This window comes from Synchiropus splendidus, chromosome 4 (genome assembly GCF_027744825.2).
Source record: "Synchiropus splendidus isolate RoL2022-P1 chromosome 4, RoL_Sspl_1.0, whole genome shotgun sequence".
NCBI classification, from domain to species: domain Eukaryota; kingdom Metazoa; phylum Chordata; class Actinopteri; order Syngnathiformes; family Callionymidae; genus Synchiropus; species Synchiropus splendidus.
The window spans coordinates 8,411,491-8,438,450 of NC_071337.1; the positions used below are offsets into that span (position 1 = coordinate 8,411,491).

Consider the following 26,960-nt stretch of genomic DNA (forward strand, 5'->3'; position numbering starts at 1 on the left):
GTCTTTAGAATGAGCTGGTGATGAAGCTTCATGAAGCCTCATTTTCACTTAGCATGCGTGAAAGACACATATCATGTTATATAAAGCAATAAATACACAATTGTAATACATAAATAAAAAAAAAACAGGCTTTTTTTTATTGTTTTAGTTCAACCTTAAATCAACCTTTTTTTCTCCATGACATTTTCAGTCTAACTGGATTTTTTTATTTATTTATTTATTGATTGATTGTTTCACTCTTTGTGTAAATACTGTATTTTTTTCATTTTTTAAAATATTATTATTATTATATTTTATCTTTTTCTATTTTACATAACTTTGTGAATGGAATATATAACATACAACAATATATACTTCAACGTAGCGTCAATGTTAAGTCACAGTTTTTTGGGGGATAAATTAAAAAAAAGAAAAGAAAGGTGTGTATTGCATTAATTTAGAACAACATCAGGTGGGTTTTAACCGGAACATATGGCGTCTAATCGCTGCAGCAGGATGTTAGAGTAATAAATATGCCAGTAATTCAGCGTGGCAAGTCAACGTTGAGCAAAGTTAATTGAAGATGACGGTGAGTCAGTGACAACAGTGTCATCAAATTCCTGGACCCATTGAAGACGGTTGCAGGCTCAAGTGGACAACTTCCATCATTCATGTTAATTGAGGAGCGGCTTAATTGTCTTGAGGAGATTTTTGGCACATTAATAATCAGGATAGATGGTGATGGATGAGCCGCTGTTCTCGCAATGTTTGGGCCCAATAAACAGACAGAGTCATTTCCACCAACACGTGTTCAGTCACTCCCTGCTTTTGATTCACTTATTTTATTTTAGATTTTTATTACACCTAAAAACTGCTTCAACTTTTTTTTCAGTTTATTCCTAGTCATTGATAAAAATAAGGTGCACCATTAATCTTCTTATTGTGCACTTAAGATTTGCAATTTTCTTTTTTTTATCATCCTCCAATTACTGCAAAGTTGCAAATCAATGCAATTCACTAAGTGAAACTAATTTATGCAGGCTGATTGCTGACATTAGAAAAAAATAAGTATTTGCTCTGAACCAAAATCATTATGGTTGAATAACAATGTAAATGAGTGTCCTTGTAAGCTAAATACCATTTACACAAAAAAAATAAAAAATAAATATAAAAAAAACAGAAAAAAATAAATTATATATATATATATATATATATATATATATATATATATATATATATATATATATATATATATATATATATATATATATATATATATATATATATATATATATATATAATGCACATTATCCTTATTAATCCTTATTAATGAGGATAATAATGGATTATCCTTATTAATCCATTATCCTGGATTAATAAGGATTATGTGCATTTTATATATATATATATTTTTTTATATTTTATATATATATATATATATATATATATATATATATATATATATATATATATATATATATATATATATATATATATATATATATATATATATATATATATATATATATATAATGCACATTATCCTTATTAATCCATTTATCCAACCAATATTATACATATGAAGTGACATATTTATGTTCATCCGACAGCGTTTCGCCACAACGAGTGCCCAGATCCAGGGGTACCGGTTAATGGAAAGCGTTTCGGTGAGAGTCTCCAACTGGGCAGCTCCATCTCCTTCCTGTGCGAGGACGGCTTTGTCAAAACCCATGGCTCTCAGACCATCTCATGCATTCTGAAGGATGGAAATGTGGTGTGGGATAATGCTGTTCCACGCTGTGAAGGTGAGTTCACAGACCTAAGGTTGTGTGAGTGCAATGGCCACATGTGGCTACATTTGGCCATGGATTCAGACAGCAATGGTAAATTACAACAATATAAATCCAGGAAGCAAAATGGTGCCCAGCGTTCCCTTTTTTTTTTTTTTTTCTACCAACGAAAGGGCAACCTCACTTGACCTACATTATAGTCATTAAGGAAACATGATGTTAAAAGCGTGGCTGCATCTCATTTCCTGCTGTAGTGAAAGGTCAATATGTGCAAGAAAGAATGTGTTTAGTTGTGAAGTACATAGAAAATAATAAATAATAAAACGTTTTTATTTAGTAAGGAAACACTGTCATTCATGTTGTGCATTAATATCAGTTTCATGTCTTTAGTTTGGAGAAAATAATCAGCAGGAAAAAAAAAATGTTTGAGTGTTAAAAAAAAGTAAACAATTAAATGAAGAAGTGAAGTTGACCTGTTCTCAAAATGTTTTTTTTTTCAGCTCTTTTTTTTTGTGAATTAATTGTAAAATGCCAAAGTTCTTGATTTTCCCGCTGCAATATTTCAGTTAGAAAATATTCACAATAACATTGCAAGCCACTAGTGATGAGGTAGATGAGGTATCGTGAAGCCGTCTTGCAGGGTTGATGAAACAGTGTCCTAATTTTCAGAAGCCACTAGATGGCGCTCTTGGTTTAGAAATGTTGTTAGGGTTCATGGTATTAGTGCCATCTGGAGGCCAGTGAAAATCAGGATACTGTTTCGTGAAAACTCTCGCATCAATACTTTGCCTTGAAACATCATCTACACATCACAACAAACCACTGCTCGATGCTGATGTTGACATTTTATGTGGCATCTAAGACGTATTATTGTGAATATCATTATTATACATGGCAGCAATATGATGTCATTGAGGCAAAGGGAGCTCATTCGGTACTTACGCTGGAACACCACCAAAACCAATGGTTCCTTGTCTTATATTAAAGGCCCTATGGAAAAATGTACTGACATTTAAAATAACTATCCATCCGTCTTTTTATTGGGAATGTATTCGTGTGTATCCTTTTCTGGTCTATTGTTGGATTTACTCAGGTGCGAAATAGAACCCAGCAATATATTTGGAGACCTTAAACAGTAGTGATACAGTAGGACGTCGGTAAATCTGAAGTACGGCGATAGATGGCGCTTTAAGGAGGTCTAATGAAGTGCGTTATTCAGGATGTGCTTAGCAGAGACCCATTTTAAAACATGTCACTTCCCAGCAGTGTGCCAAAGCGGTTTGTAGTCCCACGAGACCATCTATCAAACACCGCCGTTTGGAGTGTAATGTGGTTTATAGATGTCCTTCAATATGCTGAGTTGGCTGATTAAATCATTCCACAAAGGGAGCAGGGAGCTGGCAGGAGCTCAGCCTTCCGCTATTAACTCCATCTTTGTGTTTCTGTTAAGGCTACTGGATTAAAGTGATACATTGCAAAAAGAGAATGATGAAAACAATGAGGAGTCAACATGCTTGCGTGTCTGTGTTCGCGATCAAAGAGCGTTTTTTTTTCTCCGGGGATGATGGCGGCAGCAGCTCAGTCAGAGGGGTGCGATGAATAAAAAGGCGCAGCGGAGAATTCATGGGGATCCCACATTCACCGCTTGCGTTGGAGTAATGGTTAACCTTGAAGTGGGCTGTCACCAATTTACATTAGCAGTTAAAGAAATGGGATGATCCCTGGCTGATGCATGGGATCATCTATGACACTATCGTACATCAGCTGGGAGGATATTCATAATTCAGTGTCTCACTGATCTTTGTCTGTCTCTTGCCTCTCCCCCTCCTTTCCGGTAGCCCCATGTGGAGGGGATCTGAAGGCTCCCAGTGGGATCATCCTCTCCCCTGGCTGGCCAGAACTCTACAAGGAGGCCCTTAACTGTGAATGGATCATTGAAGCACCACCCGGCTACCCCATCAAGATCATCTTCGACAAGTGAGTCGCCCAGACTTGGTGCCACATTTCGTCTCCCTAAGGGGCGTCCACTCTTCCAGTGCCTTTCCTAAAAAAAACCCTTCCATCACTGTGATGCAGAGTCCTTTTTTTTCACATCATGCTCACATTATCGCCAACACATTATTCATGCAAAATCATATACTGTATTTTTATTTATTTTTAGTTTTCAAAGGTTTTTATTTATTTATTCTCTTATTTGTATTTATTTATTTTGTACTATGTTGTGTTCAAACTGAAAATCACCAAAACTTTCGGGCTAAATTGTTTTGGAGACTGTAAATCACGTAGAGACCTATGTGTAGACACAGCAGAAGAAACAGGGCTGTATCTGGATTAAATACCCTACATCCAATTAGTTTCGCCACAATTCTTCACCCCAGTTTCACCATCGATCACTCTAATGGTGCTATGTGGATCTAGCAACAAGTGCTTGGTATAGCTTCAAGGTCTTGTTTTATTCAAGTTAGGAACAGAAGGTTGGCCACGGATATTTAAGTTTTTGATTGTTTATTGTTTCTGAACGTATCTGTACTGCTGTTTAGGGATTTAATGTGTGTGTTGACCTTAGCTTCTTAGCCGCATATCTACATTATCATTATTGGTGGCCTGCAAAAAGTTTTTTAGTCAATGGCTCCACCTGTTGTACTCTTGAAATGTGACACTGCTTCAAAAAGCTTTTAGACTAAGAGCTCCTCTTATCGGGAGGTGAACATTAAGGCGCTGTTTCATGAAGCCTCTACACATCCGTATGCTTCATAGAATCATCTTTGTCTTGTGTTTTCTCTTAGGTTTCGAACTGAAGTCAACTATGACGTCCTGGAGATTCGTGATGGACGTTTCCCCTCCTCGCCTCTCATTGGAAGTTACCAAGGCACCCAGGTGCCTCAGTTCCTCATCAGTACCTCCAACTTTCTGTACCTGCTCTTCTCCACTGACAAGAGTCACTCCGACATCGGCTTCCGCATACGCTATGAAAGTAAGCACAGCTTGTCATGGTGATCCATTCATCGAAACAGGAGCGTAAAGTATAGATCTAGCATGCAATAATTTGTTTCAACCACGGATCTTTGTATTTAAGCTCTGGCCCACAAAAGAATGGAATGTTTTTACTCGATGGTGGAGTCTTGTTGGTAGAGATTCAATCATTCCGTCCCATGACATTTGTGAACATCGTAAAAAGTCAAAATCCTATTTAATATTCAGTCTCTAGTGAAAAGGGAGAAGGATTAACTCGTCATTTAGCAGAGTTTATTTCCCTTCTCCGCTGACATTTTTTGTCAGTGCCGTTTTAACTGCGAAATAAGGCCATTTTCTCAAGTTCAAGCTCTTGTTGTATGCAAGAACATGAACAACATTAAGGATTTTCTGTGTTTGGACCGGTTATATTTTAAAAGGGGTTACAGTACTTGGCTTCTTCTTCATGCTTTGTGGTACCACTGAGCAATGCATGTTCTATATCCTGTTTTTCTTAGCAGTAGCACCTGTGACACCTCATGTCTTGCGACCTGCTTCCCCATCCTCAGCCCTGGTCGTAATCCTTACGACTAAGCCGGAGACATTCAGGGAACCCAGTCAGAAGCCACATTGTAGGCTTCAAGGTGAATCCTCGATTACTCTTCTCAGAGCAGAAGAGGACCATGATGAGCTGTCAGCTCGCTTTTGTTTCCCCAAGGACATCTTCAGCCTCTACGCCTCCACATAGAGATCAAGCGCCACCCTTCAGTGGCACCGGCCAAGTTCAATGCGTGTCTAACATCCAGGCCACCGGGGGGCGTGAGGCCAAACATGGTGTGCCCCACACTGCTCAGAGGAGTGGGGCTTTGCCAACCATGAGTCGGCCACTATGCTATGCAGGCCTCCCTGACTCAGGGGGTTGATTCTGTTCCTGGATCTCCAGTGGAAGTGACCAGACGACTATGATATTTTTACTATACATTTCTGGAACACTGGCCAGTGAGTGCATCAATTATTCCAAGTGGCAGGGCAGAGGTTCTACGGCAAGGTTGGGCAAACTCTTCCTAAAGTGGTTGCAGAATTTTGTTCCAACCAACCAGGACGACACCTTCTCACCATTCAGGTGTCTGAAGGCTTTAACCAGTTTGGTGCTGCTTGTTGCTGTTAAACTGAGCTTGATCGGTTAGAACAAAAACCAGCACCACCACCGCACCACTTCCCAAGGGGCTAACCTTGTTAGAGGGCATCACATATTTGTTGAAATGGAGTTACTTGAGGTAGCTTGGGTTTTCACGTAGATATCTCACACACGGTGTTTAAAACACTAGCCAGCTGCGTCATGATCCGCATTATGGTTCACTTAGCACGCATCGAATGCCTCAGAATTTTGGTATTTCTTGGTGGTGGTGAATATGTTCCATGTGCGCCTTGATTTTTTAGGATGCCATGTCAGAAATAAATCCTAATTCCTGATAAAAATATAAAATATAAGACACCTAAACTGGACTATTTTCCTGTAGACAATGTCCTTGTAAGAGTGTTGGCGAATGATTTATTTTCATACTGTGTACATGAAAGTCATTTTCTTTGTCACTGAGATTTCGCAAAACTTCAATTATTAACCTCCCACGCAGATGATGTGAGGTGAAGCAGGAGAAAACATGTCAAACTATGTTGCTTTATCCCAATTGAAAAGGGCTGCTGTTTCAATAATTTATCAGGATTTCACTTAGGTTGCCAAAACTGCCTTTTAAAGTTAGAAACGTTGCATTGACCCACAGCAACAGACATGATTAACCTTGTCTCGCATCAGTCTGGTGGATGGTAACAGATTGTTTTTTCTCTCTCTCCCTCCTTCTCCGCAGCACTGCAGTTACAGTCAGATCACTGCGTGGATCCGGGGATACCTGTCAACGGACAGCGTCATGGAAATGACTTTTACGTGGGCGCCTTGGTGACATTCAGCTGCGACGCTGGGTACACGCTGAGTGACACCGAACCTTTGGAATGCGAACCAAATTTTCAGTGGAGCCACCCCCTGCCAAGCTGCGATGGTACGTTCCTGCAAAGTGACCTAGAAACCAAGAGTCTTCTGAACAGATCCCTCCTCTTCATGAATGTAGATATTTAAAGTTTTCTTATATTCCAAGCCCTTTTTTTGACACTTTGCTTGATATTGCATCACACAGAAAGACGAAGAAATGAACTTTCTGTTAAGGAAATCTCTTCAAGTTTCAGCCTCATTTCATCACTGTGTTTTAAATGTATGGCACCCAGTCAAGTTTTTCTTATTTCCTCAGTTCGCCTGTAAATACTTTTATTTTTTAGGACATTATTGATCGCAACCCACTCCGTCATTATACTGATGATTCCGCTCCCTTCCTTTTTTATGTTCTGAAGGGCACTTTTTTTTTTTTTTAAGCAATGTATTTCATTGCCTTTTATACTGAGGGAAACCATTAGAAACTTCTAACCAGAGGTTTTACTGATCTGTAATTCCTTTCTGCTGCCTCCAGCCTTGTGTGGCGGTTACATCCATGGCAACACTGGCACCATCCTGTCACCGGGCTTTCCGGACTTCTACCCCCACAACTTGAACTGCACGTGGGTAATCGAAACATCCCACAGCAAAGGTAAGCGAAGACCTTCGGGGTCAACACAGTCAAATTTCATTCACCTTGCTGTTTGATTTAAGCCTCATCTCCTGCTGGCCTTGCTTTTTGTATTTACAAGATAGTGTGTTTAAACTCCTGCCTAAGGCTGCGGTGTCATCGGATTGTTTTGGGGTTGCACTCGATTGACATCAGTCTCATTACAGAAGCAAATTTATTGCCATGGTCAGTGGGGAACCCACCAACTAGGAACGTGTTTTGGAATAAAGTGCTGACAGAAAAAAATAAAATAAAATAAGATAAAATAAAATAAAATAACAACAAAGGCTGTTCACAAGTGTTGCTGACTAGAATTGTTTAAATAAATGTAGCACATGTACATGGGGAATGCGGTGTGTTTGAAGTACAAAACATGTTCTCTGCATTGCAATAAATAAATAAGCTATATAAAGCACTGGCCAAAACTTTGGATACACCTCTTGTTCGATGTGTTTTCTTAATTTCCACAACTATTTACATTGTGGATTCTCACTGTAGGCATCAAAACTATGAATGGAATTATGTAGTAAACAAAGAAGTCTGTAAATACTCGAAACATGTTTGATATTTTAGATTCTTCAAAACAACCACCTCTTGGTTTGATCATGACTTTGCTCACTCTTGGGATTCTCATGATGACCTTCATGATGTAGTCACCAGATGAGGTTTTCCAACATCATGAACCTCATTTTTTTCCCAACATAAACAAATAAAAGAAATTGAAATTTTGAAAGATAGAGGGCAGACCTCTGCCAAGCAGCTCATTTCCACCCATATTATAGTTTGCTTTTCCACACAATGTTGTTGCAATGTCAACAGTTAGCATTTGAAATATCAGAAAAAAGTCAAAGCCGACTGAGTTCAGTGAGACACCAGATAGAAGTGGCATCCCTGAACAAGCTTGCGTGACTCAAGCTCGTATTACTGGGTTTGGCTGCAGGATCTCACCAAATGTAATCACCGGATTCAGCCAGTTCCTGAAATGTAATTTGAGATTTGTTGAAAAATGTTTGTTTCGTGTCTATTTCACATCCAGACAGATATAAGCAGACAAAAATAGGTCATAGGAAGAATGTAACATATTTTCTATTTTAAATGTAAGAAATACATGGGATTCCAAAACAGTAAAATATGCATTTATGTTTATTTTGCAGGTGTCCAATTCACCTTCCACACATTCCATCTGGAAAGCCCACATGACCATTTGCTGGTGACGGAGAACGGCAGCTTCTCTCAGCCCCTGTGGAGACTCACCGGCTCCACGTTGCCCCCTCCTCTCAGTGCGGGCCTCTTTGGCAACTACACGGCACAAATCCGCTTTCTCTCCGACTTCTCTGTCTCCTACGAGGGATTCAACATAACGTTCTCCGGTAAAAGTGGATTTTGAGAATGACGAGAACAATTAAATAAGCTGTGGCATTTGCAAAGGCCGGGCCTTAAACAATGCTGAGTCACGCCTGTCATTTCCAAGAAAAAGAGATTACGTTGTTTGAATGTTTACCTGGCGTGTGAATTCATCCGAACCATGGAGTTGCTGTGAGTTTTTTAACCAAAGGTTACATTTACATGATAGCTAGATCGTGATGGGTAGAGATTTGTTACCTTCACAGTCACAAATAAATATTATTCATGCTCCGTTATTAAAGTTTGTGCACTGCCAAAAATAGTGGTGGAATACAAAAACGTCTGTGTGGAAACTCAAACATTTTGGATTCAATTCATGTGGACTGACCTAATGCACCGAATGGCGAGTCCCCGATAAAAGGGTGCATTGACTGCATCACAACTAGGGACCAAAATAAATACTCCTTAAACTGTGTGTAGCTGTCCATCGAGTCACCTCCTTTGAATGAGCTCATCGGATTCTTTCTTGAATTTTTACCATCATGAATAATGATGGAACGCAGCAGGGTGTAACCAAAAATAGTAGACATGTGAAAGAACAAGAAAGTTGAATAAATTAGAGCCGGAAAGTTAAATTAACAAGAGGATGTGAAAATAATTTTTCCATTGTACATAGATATATATAGGTATTTTTCCATTATATATAGATACATATATATAGGTATGTAGAAATGTATATTCCAGCCATGTTCTTTTCCGTATTTCAATAATGTTATTTCAAGAACACAAAAAACTTACATGACGTTACATTTTCAATGTTTCTTCAGAGTACGACTTGGAGCCTTGTGAAGACCCTGGGATTCCACCCTACAGTACCAGGAAGGGCCTTCAGTATGGAGTGGGAGATGCCCTGATATTTTCCTGTTTCCCTGGTTACCGACTGGAGGGTCCTGCGAGGGTGGTGTGCCTCGGGGGGAGGAGGAGAGTGTGGAGCTCCCCTCTGCCAAGGTGTGTGGGTAGGTGGTCATATCCTTTATTTTTGGCATCCACTCGCCCCCTCTTCATCCCATTTCACATGAAAACCTTCTTTTTTTAATCGCCCAATTCAAACAGGAAAAGAGAAGAGTAACGTTGCTGGTAAAAATGTGTAGTGAAATGTAGTATTTATAATACCGGTTTGCGCGAGTGGTTTTCTGTTTAACATTCCGCTATAGTCGCTGTTTTCCTTGCCCTTCCATCTCCCAACACATGATACCCTGGATAGATCCACCTTGATCTTCAAGCACATACCAATTGACGTGCTCTCTGCTCTCTCTCCGCCACCTCCTCTCTTTCCCCTGTCTGTCTCTCTGCTCCTTTGCTTCTTCGCCAGCTGAATGCGGCTCATCTGTGACTGGAATGCAAGGGGTGCTGCTCTCGCCGAACTACCCGGGCCACTACGGCAACAACCACGAGTGCATCTACTCCATCCAGACCCAGCCCGGCAAAGGAATCCAGCTGCGAGCCCGCGACTTTAGGCTGGAGGAGGATGACATACTCAAAGTATAGAGAATAAGCACATGTGTGCATGCAAACTCATTAGCTTATCAGTTCGCGTGCACCTTTTGGTGCTAATTCAGATTCGCCTCCACTGCCTATCTCTCCCGCTCAGGTTTTCGACGGCAGCAGTAATCAGGCGCGTCTGCTCGGAGTGTTTACGGGCAATGAGCTGCTCGACACGACCCTGAACTCGACATCAAGCTCCATGTGGCTCGAGTTCATCAGCAATGCAGATAACACCAGTAAAGGCTTTGAACTGCACTTCACCAGTGAGCGATGATCTGTCTCTTCCTCGCACAGGCATTGTGCGTTCTACTGATTCAACAGTTAATATTTCATCTTCATTTTCACGTCAAGGTTTCGAGCTCGTGAAATGCGAGGATCCAGGTGTTCCTATGTTTGGCTACAAGAAGGAGGACAAAGGTCATTTTGCAGGGAGCACTGTCTCCTACAGCTGTGACCCTGGCTATATGTTAAAAGGCCCTGCAGTGCTCACGTGCCTGAGGGGAGAGCGGAGGGCCTGGGACAGCCCCCTTCCACTCTGCGTTGGTGAGCATTACACAGTTATAAGTTCAACACGATTCATTGACAAATCCCTTGAATATCTGAAGATATTTTCTCCACTTTCATCTCTCAGTTTCAAAATCAGATGGGTTTAATGTTGGCTTGATTTAGTGCAGACCAAAAGTGTTTCAAAATTCAGTGAACTACTCTAAATATTATGTAAAAACAGGGCGATAAAATGTTTTTTATAGAAATTGGGGCAGATTGACAGGTAGTGGGTGATATCACAAGAGAGGTGAAAATGCAGGTTGATATTCCTACCAACCGCTTTTTGAGTTATTGATCCTTTGTCGAAGAACAAGAGCGAAGGACACAGTGTTACGATGGGTAAACAGAAAGGCGCTAAGGAGCTGAAAAAGGGAGCATCTGCATCTGTCACTTAATTTTTAGAGATCCCTTTCCAGCAAGGCTTAACGTCCAGCAGCTGAATGACATCAACAAGGTGTCTCTTTTAACAAGAGAGTGTTAAAAGTGTTATAGTGAAGCTGGGATTCATTTTCTGATGCAGTTAACCTCATCTTCTAAAAGTAATATATACAGTAAATATATACAGTCTAGAGCAGAGTCCGGAGTGAAACATTGCTTTTGGCTTCTTATTTTTGAGTCCTTATTGTGTTGTTATTTGTTTTAATTTTTCGACGCTTTCCCGCATCCAATGCATGGATCCATCCTCCCTCATGAACTTCCTGAATGAAAGGATACGCATTATTTACGAGGCACAAGCAGATCTTAGTAAATCGGTGTTGCAGTCCGTAAATGAACACTAGTTGTCTAATTTCTATTGTCTACTTGTGGTGGTGATTTTCTGCTTTATTTTGCTTTAGCCTGTAGAAACCCGAAGAAAGCTGCATGGTTCAGACTGCAAGAAAAAAAATTGTAGTTGCTTATAGTCCTGGTATTACGGTACTTACTAGACTTATTTTCCTCTTTTACCAACGAAACAAACTTATATATACTACAGACTGCGGGTAGTATACTGCTTAGATATGTGGGTCAACAAAACATGTCGGATGAGCTGGAGCGATGGAAGAAATATTATCTTTTGAAGGAATTATATAAGCTATGAGTAAGCCTGGAGGTATGGAATATAGAAAAGAGAAAGATGGATCGCCAGAAATAAAATACATTTTTCATTAAACTTTTGGAAGGAGATCGCTGCTTGCAAAGAGCCAACATCTGATTCAAAATAATGTGCGGTGGGTGGTCCGAGAACAGTCAATGAGATGAAAGCTGCTTCTGAGAACCAACCGACATAAAGCTACTGGCTGTCACTTACTTTGTTCAAAATATATCCTTTCTAATAATTCTAAAAGTCCAGCGGCTGGATGAGATCATGGTTGAAGAGGTACATTGTTGTGTCAGAGCCAAGACGCAGACCAACATATAATGAATTGAGTTGGCTGCCACCCTGGTTATCATTCACTGAATTGGCCGAGTACCACGAAAAAAGTGACAGGGATATGTTTTATTGCGTTTTACAGATACATGACACGCATGTGAGGTATGTTGACTATCTCGTAATTTGTATATGTTAAGTAACGTACGCTTTTTTTGTCTCCTACAGCTGAGTGCGGCGGAGTGATCAAAGAGGAGCGCAGCGGTCGCATTCTGTCCCCAGGTTACCCAGCGCCATACGAACACAATCTGCACTGCATTTGGACGATTGAAGCCCCTCCTGGAAGCACTATAAGGTCTGGATGAAGTAAAAATACTCTTGTTTGGTGTGTTTTTTGGTTTCTGATTACGTTGCTGTTTCCAAGGTTTTCGTTCAATCTAACAGAGTTCAATGCACTTCCAATTGAGTGCAGTGTTTGCAGGTGTATTTATCACTTTCACATGCTGCTGGGTAGTCAATTTCCACTGGCCGTAGAAAAACGCCTCGCCAGACTGTGAGAGGTTTTCAGTGGCACACAAAGTAACACCTGACCAAAAGTGTGTTATTTATAAATTTGTTTATATATATATAATTTGTATATTTGTATATATATATATATATATATATATATATATATATATATATATATATATATATATATATATATATATATATATATATATATATATATATATATATATATATATTAATAACCCCTGACGTATGTTCACACGTGTGATCCATGCAACAGAAGCGACTGGTTATGTGACACCAAGGAAGAGGAGCGATTATGTGCGACTCACTGTCACACTATAGTTTGACAGCGGGGGATGTGGACCATTTGGGGTGATGAAGTCGCTGCTTCAGCTTATGTCAAGTGACACATTTAAGGCAACATTCATCATATCAATGCTGAAGATTAAAAATTTGATCTCAAATTAGTCACACTTTGATCACAAGTCATGGAGCGTTGACAAATCAGAGCCCATATTGTAGAGCGGCCTATGCAGAGCGTAACAAAGAAGAGGAATGAAAGACAAGCTGAAGCACAAATTCATGACTCACCTGGCTGATGGTGCCTATGATTCCATGTCTCAATATTTATATATGTTTGTATAAAATATTATAAATATACTGTACAGTCCAGCAACGACGTATAGAGCAGATGTGGTGGTGAGTTTCGTACCTGGTGCAAGTTGTGTGTCAAGTATGGCTAGGTCACATTTGGTTAGAACTGATCCATTTTAACTTTAAAAATGTGAGACAGTAACAATCTTTAAGTGTTTGTTTTTTTTTCTTTATGAGTCCTATGTTGATGCCGAAGTTAGCCTTCTACGTTTTGTGTTTGAGGGTTGCGATGAACGACAGGCTCTTATCGAAGTAGATCTCGCTTGATATATATCGCACCAGAGTGAAAGAAGCGCCATCCCATGGCTAACTTAAACCCCACCCACATCTGGAGTCACCGTGAAGTGGAAACGCTCAATTTGTCAGCTCGCACTTAGTAGGATACAGAGTGTAAAGAGCGCCATCCCATGACTCAAACCCCAACCACATCTGGAAACACATGCTTCAACTAAAAAGCAAATACGACATGTAACAATGAAAGCTGTCTTCTGCATTAAGATGGGACACAAAAGCCACAAGTATCAGTCTCAGCTTTGTTTTTAAAACAAAATTATCTACCAACTCGCACCCTTGCCTTTAAGAAATGGTGGCAGTCCCAGAATATCTCAGTCCAAAGTCATTTTGCAGCATATGTGTAACACGTTAATTCACTAATCTTCGCCTATCTCGTGGAAGGTGTCCCAATCCTTTCACATCTGACACCCCCCCCCTCACGCCGATTGTGCTGCTTCATTAGTCATTTTGCTATAGGTCCCTGGCGTTCCTCCACTAGGTGTGTTCCATATACATGCCTTTGATCCTGCCCACGCGATTCATTATTGAGGAGAATTTGCAATGCATTAGGGGGATTTTTCAGGGGATTTATTGTGTGTGAAATGCTGGAACTGAATGTAGCACAGTAGTATAGGCTCGGCGAGTTTGACAGAGACGACAGCGATGTTGAGTCGTCGGAAATCCTGCTCTGCCTTTAAGTTCTGAGGGACACACACAGAGATTTGTAGTGAGCAGGGCAAGATGAAAGAGAAATAGTATTTGAGTTTTACAGTATCATAACCTGTGTCAGTCTTTACCGATTTCAATGAGAGGTTCACTCTTAACCTCTCTTTGGAATCTGAGATGTTCATAAGAACTGGATTGTTCTGACACAACTTGGATGCAACGGTGGTCCAGAATATTGCGACTAACCACCTAAGACTAAAAGGAAAAGGAATGAGCTTCAGATGTGGGACAGTGACATTGTACTGTGTGTCATAGTATAGGTGGCAGTTAGCTGCTTGGCAGAGGTCTGAGCTCTAGCAGGGATTTTGCAGTTTTTAAAATTTGTCGCTCTTAAAATAAAGACTACTACTACTGCCAATACTACTACTACTACTACTACAACTACTACTACTACTACTACTACTAATAATAATAATAATAATAATAATAATTTGCATTTCTTTTCATAACTCATTTTGCTTGCTGTTTTCACTCAAGTGAAGATGAAGGATTTAAATACACATTGTGTTTCGGTCAAAAATTCAGATTTAGTTTAGTTTTTTTATTTTTTATGCCCCCTGAGGGTGAACATGTCTTCAGGACATTTGGCAGAAGTGCTTGAGCTTGTTAATGGGCAGGCACAACATGGCTCTCTGGGAAGGTTAACTGCACAAAAGCCATCAGGCAGTGATGCTTGAATGATAATTCCACCATCAGATCATTACTCTGTTAACCACACTCATGTCATCTGTACCAACATCTCCCATCTGGGAGCAACTACTTTACCTGAAAACTATTAGTCTGTGAGGGCACGTGTTTCAACAATGAAAAGTTGAGAAACCAAAGCATCATTTATTCAATTTTTTAAGGTTTGGACCATTGAGGGCAGGTCACTGAGGACTCTGGGGCCACTTCCACACACCTCATATTAACATTATATGGTTGAGAAAGCGAGTGTTCAGATTGCACTGCAACATGTCACCTATAATATATGAAGCATTATGTGTAGGAGGCTTCCCATTCATTACAAACTGTTTGTGAGGCCCTATAAAAGGTGCCCCTTCAGCACTACAGCTCCATCACAGACATGAAATGGTCACATGGCCCCAGAAATTCATCCAGTAAGCACCCTGGAATCTGTTGCCTGAGGGGCACCTTTCTGCAGTCCAAGGTTTGTTCCGGAAACTCCCCACACACTCAGTAAGAAGCACTTCTTCCCCTTCATTTGAAATACTTATTTTTGACAGTCTTGACTGCTTTTACATCCCTCTCAATAGACAGTTGACAAGTGTAGTAATCGTGTCCCATCATGCAGACTTTCATTCTGAAGCTGATACAGCGCTCCCTTCATTTTTCTTTCTTTCTTTTTTTAATGAGCTGCCACTGGCTGGGAAAATTCAGCGCCATAGCAAAACTTTATTTTGCTCCGTGATATGTTTTTACAGTAAAGGATGAATTGTAAAAAAAAAAAAAAACATTGTAGGTAAATACACTTTTTAAATAACGTATCTTAGTGCAGTTTTGAGATTAGAAATAGGTTCATCCAGTTTCAGCAGTTTAGCCCCGAGCCAATCTTTGCATCAAATTCTAGGCACCTTACATAATACTTGGTTGCATAAAGATAATCTAAAAAAAGATGTGTTTCAAAACTCCCTTTCAACTTCTCATCTTGCTAAAAAAAAATATAAATATTTTATGCTCCACAACCTTGTAAAGTTTCGATCATCCAGAGGTTGGTACGGAGACCAAGATGCTCGTGTGTGTCTGAGGTTTTTCTCATCATAATGTGGTGTTTGCACTACTAACCTGCAATGCTCGATTTGGTTTTGAGACAATACAGTCATCCATCAGTTTTCAATTTCGCATGTTCATTATTGAACAAGTTAATTGTCTTATACTCAGAAGTAAAAGAACTGTGACAGTAGTAATTGCCGCAACTACGCTCCCTTTGGTACAGTGGCGATTTGTTTCAATCGGTCGGGATGAATTTGAATTTGGAATTGAGTGCACTCGAGTGTATTGCACCCCATTGCAGCATTGCATCAGGCCCTGAAAGAATGGTCATTTTAGCTGGGGTCACCTTCCTTGTTTTAACTGGAGCTGGGGAGATTTTCAGTTTAAAATGTGGTAAAGACTTTGCTGTGCTGTGTACTTCATTGATTTATTCATATTAGGAAATTCTATGTGACTCAAAATAGTCCCTTAAATAAAGAGCTGCTTTGTCCGGGGCCAACGTCAGTTACATGGGAGCCTCTGAATTAGCAAAGATAGGACTCTTGCCAGCACCAACTCTGTCTCCTTCTACCTCTCTTCATCACTCTAATCCTTTGAAAGTCTCCTCTTTTTCACCGTCTCCTTATCCCTCTGTCCAGCTTTCACTCCCAGAAATTGACAAGGAGAGATTGGCTATTTAGATCTTGTATAAAAGGAACCAATTACCCTAACATGCAGTACACGTTCCACCCATCTATCGCCGGCGCGCTGAGCTCAAATCCCTCCATCCTTCACCGCTTCCCCTGCTCTCCATCAACCTCTTATCCTCCTGCCATCATCACCTCTTCCGGCAAACCTGCAATGATTAACGTAGGTCATGTTTTTGTTCAACAAACCTCTGGCTCTTCCGCCCACCGTTCGATCTGGACTTTAACATATAAATCTGAGGAACAAAGGAATGCATAGCCATTACAAGTCTGGTCCTGAAGGTCACAGAGCGCAATGCGTTTTTTAAGAAGAGGGCGGTCTTTTGCCTCTTGTTTCAGCTTCAAAGGACGGGTTGTTTTCTTGAATTGATTTTGAGGGTCAAACCAGGTATTTTGAGAAAATGATATGCTAATCTAGGAACCTGTTCATACCACTAAATATCATATAACTTATATAATTAATTTCAATGAAACATACTATAATGAAAATAAATACAGTGTGTGAGGTTGCACAACTCGAAAATCTCTGCGAGCGACAAGAAGCAATATGTTGTTTACTGTAACGTATTTTCTATGGGGCCACAATATGTCCTGCGACTATAGTGAGGGGGCGCTCAAGCCTAAAAACAGGAGGACAGAGGAAAAAAGTAAAAAGTAAAAGAAAAAAATTACTAAATTTTGAGTGTCTTTAATAATATAAAAGAGGCGGCAGATAAGTTGTTTATTATGGTATTATCCACTAACCAAATCTGAAGTCGTCTTATATTGTTTATTGTTTTATATAATTTATATTTTATGATTACCACCATAAACCAAGAATACTGAACTATATTTTTAAGTAATGAATATAGATAATATGTAGGCATGACACACAAGTACAACATACAAAGGCACTTGATTACAAGATATTTCTTCTCTACAGAATTCATAGCTTTTCAATATGTCCATCCATCCATCCTCATCCGCTTCTTCGTTGCCAGGGGAAGCAGCTTCAAAAGGTCCCGCCAAACAGTCTATTCCCGGGCAACATCCACCAGCACTAACTCAGGGATTCCAAGGCAGAGAAGAGATATAAGAGATATAATCGCTCCACCTGGTCCTGGGTTGACTCCTTGGTTTCCTACCAGGAGGCCTCCTCATAAGAGACCCGAACCTCCTCTACTAACTCCTCTCAATGTAGAGAAGCAGCGGCTCTACTCTGAGTCTCTGAGTGACAGAACTTCAAAACCTATTTCTAAGGAAGACACCTTCCATCCGTCAGAGAAAACTCATCTCACATGTATGCGGGATCTCGTTCTTTCAGTCATGACCCACAGCTCATGTCTTTAGCTCAGGGTCGGGATGAAGATTGATCGGAAAAATAGAGAGCTTTGCCTTTTGGATCAGCTCTGTTTTATACATAATAATACCCTCCATGCTGCACCGATTCGCAGACCAATCTCCAACTCCATTACCACCGTACTTTTCAATATGTATCAGTATCTTTTGTTGGTTTGTTTAGGAGACCGAAGTAAACATTCATTACCACCTGAGCAGCAATACACAAGTGTTCACCTCCATCATCATCATCATCACCACCATCACCTTGGCATGGCCCATCACTCACACCGGCTGGACTTTCTAGCTCACAAAAATTTTCCAGACAACACACAAACACTCACAACATAACATGATATGTATCATGAAATAACATGAAATAAAAATCTTGAAATTATGTGCACTGTGTCACAGAACAACTTGCTCCAAAAATTGGCCGCCCCGCAGACTGCTCTGAGATGCTAAACTTAAACACAACAAACTCCGTTTTTGAGTCATTTTGCTAACAGACCAACAAGCAAAGAAGGTCATGTGAACTGCGTCATTCTGCTTCGTGAGTAACTCAGTTATTTCTTGCCGTTTAAAAGTATTGTGTAGTGCTTAGTCGCCTGTCGTTGTGTTGCTTGTTTAAAATGCTGTTTTTTTTTTTCAGTCTCACAAATGTATCCTTAATGGATTTTTGGTACACTCAGCGTCAATCCACCTACTGGATCAACATATGCCTTGTAATGATGTCATCCTGCGACTTTAATCGATTATCTTGCTGTGTATTCTGTACACACGTTGTAGCAAAGCATGAATATTAATGGGCTCGTGTTAAACACAAGCAATCCTTGAACTGATCAGTGTGCATTTGTAGAAGGTGTACCAGCTCACCTGTTCGCATCTGTTTGTGCAACACAACAGCTTTTCACACAACCTCCACACGTGCTGCACATTGTTAAGTAGCCTCTGGCTGCTGCTGCTCACATATCAGACAGCATGAGAATCCAAGTCTGACACCAATTATGCAGAAACGTGGCACACTTGTTGCTAAAACCTGACATATCAGACGGTTTTGCTTTATCCCATTTCTCATCCGTAGCTCCTGGCTATGCTCTGTGTTGGGATGACAAAAAGGAAATGGAAGTACGGTGAGCTTCTTTTCTCCGATTACCATCAGTCTCGTCGTGTTGGTCTGTGTATATTCCTCAAAGTTTGAGTTTGAGTCGATTTTTAAAGCTATTAAATGGCCAAACATGTGTCCACGAGTCTAGCTGAAGTGTCACGCTACCAGTTGTGTTGCTGATCCACTATTCAAGCAAAGAAAAATTACAAAACCTGTCAATTCATGACTTTGCTTCCCACTCCGATTTACCGAGAGTCTTGTTTGTGAGGACTCATTAGCACCCACTATGTTGATGTCTGCACCTGTGTTGCAGCTTGGAAAGGGATGTTTTAAGAAATAAAAGACAGTGATGCTGATTTCAGCACTGGTCATGCGTCTCAAATCTTATTTCTATGGATGCGCCGATGCCCGGCTTGAGTACTAGCACTCATGGTCACCGATACCATGAAACCGATATCACTTTACGGCAGCATGACATTTTTGAATGCCAGTTTAAGACGTGACCATGACATGTGACAGTCACCTATGTGCAGTACAAAGAAAACCTCCTGAGGAATGTTGTTCAAATAAAAGATGGCATTCCGTAATACACAGCTTAATCTCCTTAACACTAATGTATCGACAATAAAATGCATGAACCAATGTAATGTTCTTCATATTTTGCAACATCACAGGTGTCACACCTCTCCCTCCTCACTGACGCAGCGATCTCATACTTCAAATAATCTCACTAAACCTTGTATTTTATATGGAATTGATTAATAGAACCTGCAATGTTTACATTTACAATGTTACACTGTTTACATTACAAGACGGCCTAGTATTCCTTTCTCATAGTGACTGTATGGCACTATATTCTGCCGCATCATACATGCATGAATATCAGGGACGTTTCCTGAAGTACTGCTGCCGTAAATATCACACACATCTTGAGAAAATGTCACACATTCAGTGGACCACAATCCCGCTGACAGCTTTCACCAGCTAATGTGAAGCAAATACATTTTGACAGCATCATCTTTCTGTTGTCTGGACCGAACGTATTAAATGGTGTGGCAGACACCGCGACGTGACAGGGACTGAGAAACAATGAGTGAGGATTTCGTATGCGCTCCGTTGGTTTCATTTTGAATTGCTGTTTGGTTCTCTTCTCCATAAGCTGTTCTCCTCCATTCCAAAACACTGACACAAAGGACTGCCTTTTTTCATTTATTTATACTCTGGCTTTGATTTCTCTGACAACCCTCAAGTGCAGCTGAACCAATTTCTTTTCTTTTGGTTTCTTTAGGGGATCATAAATGTCATCTTGTCTTTTGACATTTTTCTATCCGGGTTGCCACTTGAAGTTGTCCTTCTCCAACTTTTTTTATCATGCACATCTTGACCCACCTGTCCCCTTCAGCTCTGCATTTACCACATCTGTGAACCTTGTTGACTTCAGTTTCTCGGGTTGTCGCGGTAACACAATTTCGAACTCGAAACTTTTGTAGAGACAATGTTCTCACCAGCAAATGAATACAGCATACACCACCCAAACATATTCATGTTTTCAAAGCTTCAGGAGCATTTTTTATGAATATATTCATGTATTATTATTATTATTATTATTATTATTATTATTATTATTATTATTATTATTATTATTATTATAGCCTAATGACTTGGATGGATTAGATGAGGTATCATGAAACAGTTTTGCAGGTTTGATGAAATTTGATACATTTTCAGAGGTGAGTAGATGGAGCTCTTGGATTAGAAATTATCAGAGATTTAATTCAGCTCCTTGTTCAAGCCTAAACATTTGAGAGCAGACAGTGCCATCTGGTGGCCTCTGAAAATCTGGACACTGTATCATGAATCCTTCACTACTGTGTCATGAAACCTCATTGACCCGTCACAACTAATAATGTAACACATCGAGCGTGGACATATGAGTACACCATAGTATCAATACTGAGGATATTTTATCAAGACATTCACAAAATGAAAAAAAGGAAATTATATCAGCACAAGATTTGTTGAAAGTTGTATTGGCTATCATTCGTGATGGGTCGATGAGGTTTTATGACACAGTAATTAAGGTTTGAGGAGGTTTCATGAAACAGTATCCTGATTTTCAGAGGTCACCAGATGGCACTGTCTGCTGTAAAATGTTTGGATAAAACCTCACATCACTTATATATAGCAAGAGCGCCATCCAGTGGCCACTGAAAAAATCGGACACTGTTTCATCAACCCTGCAACATTGTTTCATGATGCCTCATCTACCCATCAGTAGCTATTACTTCACTCTGTCCAGCAGACTTTAGCTGAAAAAAAAAAGTTCCTAGAATTCCGAGTTACATTCCAAGTGGTGAAGGAGGTACGTTCTGTGCTTGTGCAGGACATGGACGTATTGCAAATATGGGGGTTTTAAATGGTTTTTAGAGACCTTGAAAAGTCTGAAACTGTATGTGAAAATCGTCATATCTTTAGTGCAAAGGTACACTCTGAAATAGCATGGGAAGGCCATCAGTCTTTTAAACTGGGAAGTGAACTGTACAGCTTTGGGAAGCAAACCACTGAGCCAGATGTAGTGAAGGCTGTGTGAAAACCTCAGTTGTAATGATGTCAAAATTGGCAGTGTAGGAACTGTAGCGGATGATGCAAGCTGTAGCTTACAGTTGCTAGCTACATCAAGTCAAGGTCTAGGGGAATTTTTATTTTTGGTGAAAAACTGTGAAAAACAATTTTGACAGCACCTTATAAGAGTCACTTTGACTGATACAACACCAGCATGTTCTCCATATTTTAGTATCAGGATACTGTGTTCGAGTGTCAATACTGCTTTTTTTGTCTTAATGGTAATGTGAAAGAAAACAGAATTATTGCCTTAGTCTGGCTTAGATCAAAGTGCAAATAAACACCTTAGTCTACGTGGCCAGTGTCAAGGAATCAGTAGCAATATTGCGGTGCTATTTAAGGCGGTCTTGAGGTGATGATGGGAGATATAAGGCAGGCTCACGGTCCTGGAAATGTTCAAGACGCCATCGGTCTAAATGTCAAGGCTGTCAGCCACACTCCTTCTATGGTTTGATGGTGAGGTCAGCTCTTTGAGGCCTCAGGTGTGGGGATGAGGTGGACGTATTCATGACACAACATTGTCCTTTGAGAGCACTAATTTCAGTGGTCAAAATTTCAACAGTCAAACCATCTACTCTTGTGGTTTGTTTTAAACTGAAATATTTATTCAGGAGCAAGGTTGGAATTTGTCTTGCATTTCGTCTTTCCAGTCTGCATTTCCTGGTCTTCCACACCGAGGAGGTCCATGATGTGCTCCGTATATGGGATGGTCCTCAGGATGGAGGAGTCCTGCTCCGGGAGCTGAGCGGTTCAGTGCTGCCGCCTGACGCTCACAGCACTTTCAACACCATCAGCCTTCAGTTCACCACCGACTTTTTCACCAGCAAGCAGGGCTTTGCTCTTCAGTTCTCTGGTAACTCATTTGAAAGAATCAAATGTGTGTTTAGTTTGAGCTACCCTGACTCTCTATTTACACCTTCTTCAACAGTCTCTACTGCGACCTCGTGTAATGACCCCGGCATGCCCACAAACGGGACCCGCAGCGGTGACAGCCGGGAGCCAGGCGACCATGTGATGTTCCAGTGTGATCCAGGTTACATCCTGCAGGGCGCCAACATAATCACCTGCACAGAGATAAAAGGCCGCTACTTCTGGCAGCCGGACCCTCCCACATGCTCAGGTACCAACAGCCGCTGTGCTTCCTGGTATTGGAGTTTCTTAGATTCAAAATTCAAGATTCAAGAGGCTTATTTGTCACACACACAGTTATACGCAGTACAAACGCTTGGTGAAATTCTTTGTGTCCCTGCATCCAAAAGAAAAAGAAGTGTGCAAGACAAGACGCTCACGAAAAGGTTAAGAAACTGAGGGAGTCTGAAAAACGAAAGGAAAGATAATTAATGCTGAGTCATGGCTAGTCAGACAAAGTAGTTAGAACCCACCTCGATTACTTGTGATTAATTGTCCAAAGTCCAAAGTGAGTCAGTGGAAACTTTTTAGACGAATCGTGGTCATTTCAAAGCAGCAAGCGAGGGCATAATAATTTGGTTGTTTTTCTCCTGCTGGGATTTATCTTTGATCCCAGCTGCGCAAGGTGTATAAATTATTGTAGCAATATTTAATCCTGTGAACTAAACATGTAGTACTTTACGCCTACTCTCCAAATGCAAATGTCTGCAGATGTGTAAGCGCTTGACTTCTGTGAAAGATGTGCACGTGCGCTGCTCGCGGACTCCTTAAGGCTCATTTGGCTTCCACTCAAATGTTGCTAGAAGTCAATGTAGAGCTGGTTAATGGACTTGGTCCGTCTTTTACTCTCTTTACTCTGATTCAAAACCTCTGTGCAGAAGTAAATAGAGAAGTAAACAATGGGATTAAATTTGGTTGTTTAGTTTTTCACTGTAGGTCAGGCATGTGTTCAGGCTTCGCCTTCAGTGAAAAACTTGGTCCGATATGGATGGCACGATGGTTCATTGTACCACTCCTATGTTAGAGTTATCATGCATCTATATGTCGCATGATAACACTATTGCATTTATGGTGCATTTAAGGTGGTCATAACATCACTTTGACTTGTTTTAGTTATATATATATATATATATATATATATATATATATATATATATATATATATATATATATATATATATATATATATATATATATAGCAAGAGCGCCATCCAGTGGCCACTGAAAATTCGGACACTGTTTCATGATGCCTCATCTACCCATCAGAAGCTATTACTTCACTCTGTCCAGCAGACTTCAGTTGAAAGCCAAACAAAAAAGTGCCTAGAATTCTGAGTTACATTCCAAGTGGTGAAGCAGGTACATGACAGAGTTTTCTCCATTGTATAGTATGTTCTGTGCTTGTGCAGGACTTGGAAGTATTGCAAATATTTTTTGAGACCTTGAAAAGTCTGAAATTGTATGTGAAAATCATCATATCTTTAGTGCAAAGGTACACTCTGAAATAGGATGGGAAGGCCATCAGTCTTTTAAACTGGGAAGTGAACTGTACAGCTGTGGGAAGCAAACCACTGAGCCAGATGGAGTGAAGGCTGTGTGAAAACCTCAGTTGTAATGATGTCAAAATTGGCAGTGTAGGAATGGATGATGCAAGCTGGAGCTTACAGTTGCTAGCTACATCAAGTCAAGGTCTTGGGGAAAAAAATGTTTTTTTATTCTTTTTTTTTTTTTTTTTCAAAAACTGTGGAAAACAATTTTGACACCACCTTAAAAGACTCGCTTTGACTGATACAACACCAGCGTGTGCTCCAGCCTACGGCCTTACCTGCAGTTCCCAAGAGACGAGGATACGCTGTGTGATGTTATCGGAAAACGCGGTTTGAATACATTATATTCATGAACAAATAATTTGTTGCAATATCTTGACCAATCTTTCCCCGTGGTGTTTGCCACTGTTGCTATGGTTAACATATTTTCCTCACTCCTTGAGCGTAACTCGCTGGGCTGGGAGGTACTGCTTTAGTCGATAGGGTCTGTTACCCTCAGTTTCCACCCAGCACTCGTCTGAATTGGATGTCCTTTGGAAGATGAAACAATAAAATAACAGTCTCAAAACCAATTACATTTCAGCTGTAACAGTGCATACATTAAAATGCGATTTCATTTTTTAAACAGTTTTCCGATGAAGGGTATTTTGGTATACAAACTATATCTGCACTTCAGCGTTCATGATGAGTGAGTATTGGTAGGTTCTAGTCATGGGCTAATGAAGCATCATGGAACAGCGTCCAAATTTTCAGTGTCCAATAGATAGCAGTCTCTGCTCCATAGTCTGTGGCTTAAATAATATTTCAATGAAACTTTCTGAACTGAGAGCGCCACCTACTGAGCTCAGAAAATGAGTCGCAAGTTGGTATATTTAGCTACGTGCTTAAACACAGATGCAAGACGAGTTAAAGTTTTCAGTGTTATGAACATTATTATTTTTTATTTGTGTTTGTTTTTTTCTGAGATGTTGGAATCGTTTTTATTCTTATTGATGCATTAAAATAAATTATTGGTTTTGTTTTTTTTCTAAATTAGCTCCATGTGGTGGGAACTTGACCGGGCCAAGTGGACTCATCCTGTCACCAGACTATCCAGAGCCTTACCCCCATGGAAGGGAGTGTGACTGGCGTGTTACTGTCACACAGGACTATGTCATCGCTCTCAGCTTTAACCAGTAAGATAAAGCATAATTTATTTTCTTTCCCTATTTTTTATACATCATTATTAACTCTGTTTTTTGGTTTGTTTGAAATGAAGGTTCAGTTTGGAACCCAGTTACGACTTTTTACACATCTACGACGGACCGGACTCCCTGAGTCCGTTGTTGGGTAGTTTCTATGGGACGGATGTTCCAGATCACATCGAGAGCAGCTCCAACACTCTATTCCTGGCTTTTCGGAGTGATGCTTCGCTCAGCAGCAACGGCTTCGTCCTCCAATACACAGGTGGGTCTTCACTTGTACATGAAATGATTCTAAGGGATTTGTACTTGATTATATATGTTCTAACTTTGTGGGTTTTACAAACAAAGCAGACCGGAATAAGGTGGTTTGCTCTCTCCGGGTCGGTGGAGAGTTCTTGCCCCAAGTGGTGGAGTTTAAGTATCTCGGGGTCTTGTTCTTGAGTGAGGGAAAAGGGGAGCGTGAGATTGATAGACGGGTTGGTGCAGCGGCAGCAGTGATGCGGTCGCTGTATCGGATGTATCCGGATGCCCCCTGGACGCCTCCCTGGGGAGGTGTTCTGGGCATGTCCTACCGGGAGGAGACCCCGGGAAAGACCCAGGACTCGCTGGAGAGATTATGTCTCCGGTCTGGCCTGGGAACACCTCGGGATCCCCGGGAAGAGCTGGAGGAGGTTTGTGCGGACCGGGAAGTTTGGGCTTCCTTGCTCCGAATGCTGCCTCCACGACCCGACCCCAGATAAGCGGCAGAAGAAGACAAGACAAGACAAGACAAGACAAACATCACATCACACTTTTGGCGTAGCTAATCTCCAAGCTGTTCTGAGGTCGGCTGTTTGATCTCTAAATCTGACAAATATTGTACCCTCATCTTGACCCCAATCACTTCTATTGTCGCCTGTGATACAGTGGGCGATATTATTACCAGTCTGGCTGAACAGATGGGCCCAGTATGTGGTTTTGTCAAAAAATAAAATCCCTTCACTTTCCCCCCCAACTCCCAATTCCTCACTGTAATGAACCGTAACTAAATAATTCCTAAATCAAAGCCTGTTTGTCAGGCCAACATGAAACAAACTTCATGCTGGGGAATTTTTCGTTGCATTCGGTGAGCAAAAGGAGCAACTTAAAAAGCTGGCCCACACACAGTCCTCTGGCTTGGACACCACAAAAATAATTGAGTTACGAAACATCACATAGGGTGAGTGCTGGGCGAGTTTGTTTGAGATTAGTCCAATCTGAAACCTGCCATGAATGAATAAAAACAGAATAGAATTAGGATTGCAGCCACATAGGGGCACCCTCTTATCTCCTTATTTGTGCAACCACACTTTGACAACAATTGCTCTTAGAGTCATGTGTTTAAAGAATGCAATTCAAATTGTTTTTGGCTTGAAACACTAGAAAGCAGTTTATACTTAAAGTTAGTCAAGTCGATTTTGCGACTTGCCGACAGGCACCATTGCTATATTTAAACTCTCCATGCAGCAAATATGAAGCCTGCTGTAGCTAATACTTGACACAGCCAGATGGCAGACACCTGTTACTTCATTCTG

At 40.5% G+C, this 26,960-nt stretch overlaps 1 protein-coding gene across 2 annotated transcripts in view; it reads left to right on the forward strand.

Moving 5' to 3' along the window:
- csmd2 (CUB and Sushi multiple domains 2) overlaps nucleotides 1-26,960 on the forward strand; it is a 217,994-nt gene that overhangs the window by 127,365 nt on the left and 63,669 nt on the right. For both annotated transcript variants that reach the window (XM_053863846.1, XM_053863847.1), the window contains 15 exons: nucleotides 1,590-1,784; nucleotides 3,608-3,746; nucleotides 4,556-4,743; nucleotides 6,587-6,775; nucleotides 7,238-7,354; nucleotides 8,527-8,742; nucleotides 9,544-9,732; nucleotides 10,089-10,258; nucleotides 10,368-10,524; nucleotides 10,613-10,804; nucleotides 12,384-12,510; nucleotides 22,418-22,620; nucleotides 22,696-22,887; nucleotides 25,260-25,398; nucleotides 25,482-25,669. In XM_053863846.1, coding sequence (XP_053719821.1) covers nucleotides 1,590-1,784; nucleotides 3,608-3,746; nucleotides 4,556-4,743; nucleotides 6,587-6,775; nucleotides 7,238-7,354; nucleotides 8,527-8,742; nucleotides 9,544-9,732; nucleotides 10,089-10,258; nucleotides 10,368-10,524; nucleotides 10,613-10,804; nucleotides 12,384-12,510; nucleotides 22,418-22,620; nucleotides 22,696-22,887; nucleotides 25,260-25,398; nucleotides 25,482-25,669 — 2,601 coding nt within the window. The remainder of the gene's footprint in view (nucleotides 1-1,589; nucleotides 1,785-3,607; nucleotides 3,747-4,555; nucleotides 4,744-6,586; nucleotides 6,776-7,237; nucleotides 7,355-8,526; nucleotides 8,743-9,543; nucleotides 9,733-10,088; nucleotides 10,259-10,367; nucleotides 10,525-10,612; nucleotides 10,805-12,383; nucleotides 12,511-22,417; nucleotides 22,621-22,695; nucleotides 22,888-25,259; nucleotides 25,399-25,481; nucleotides 25,670-26,960) is intronic.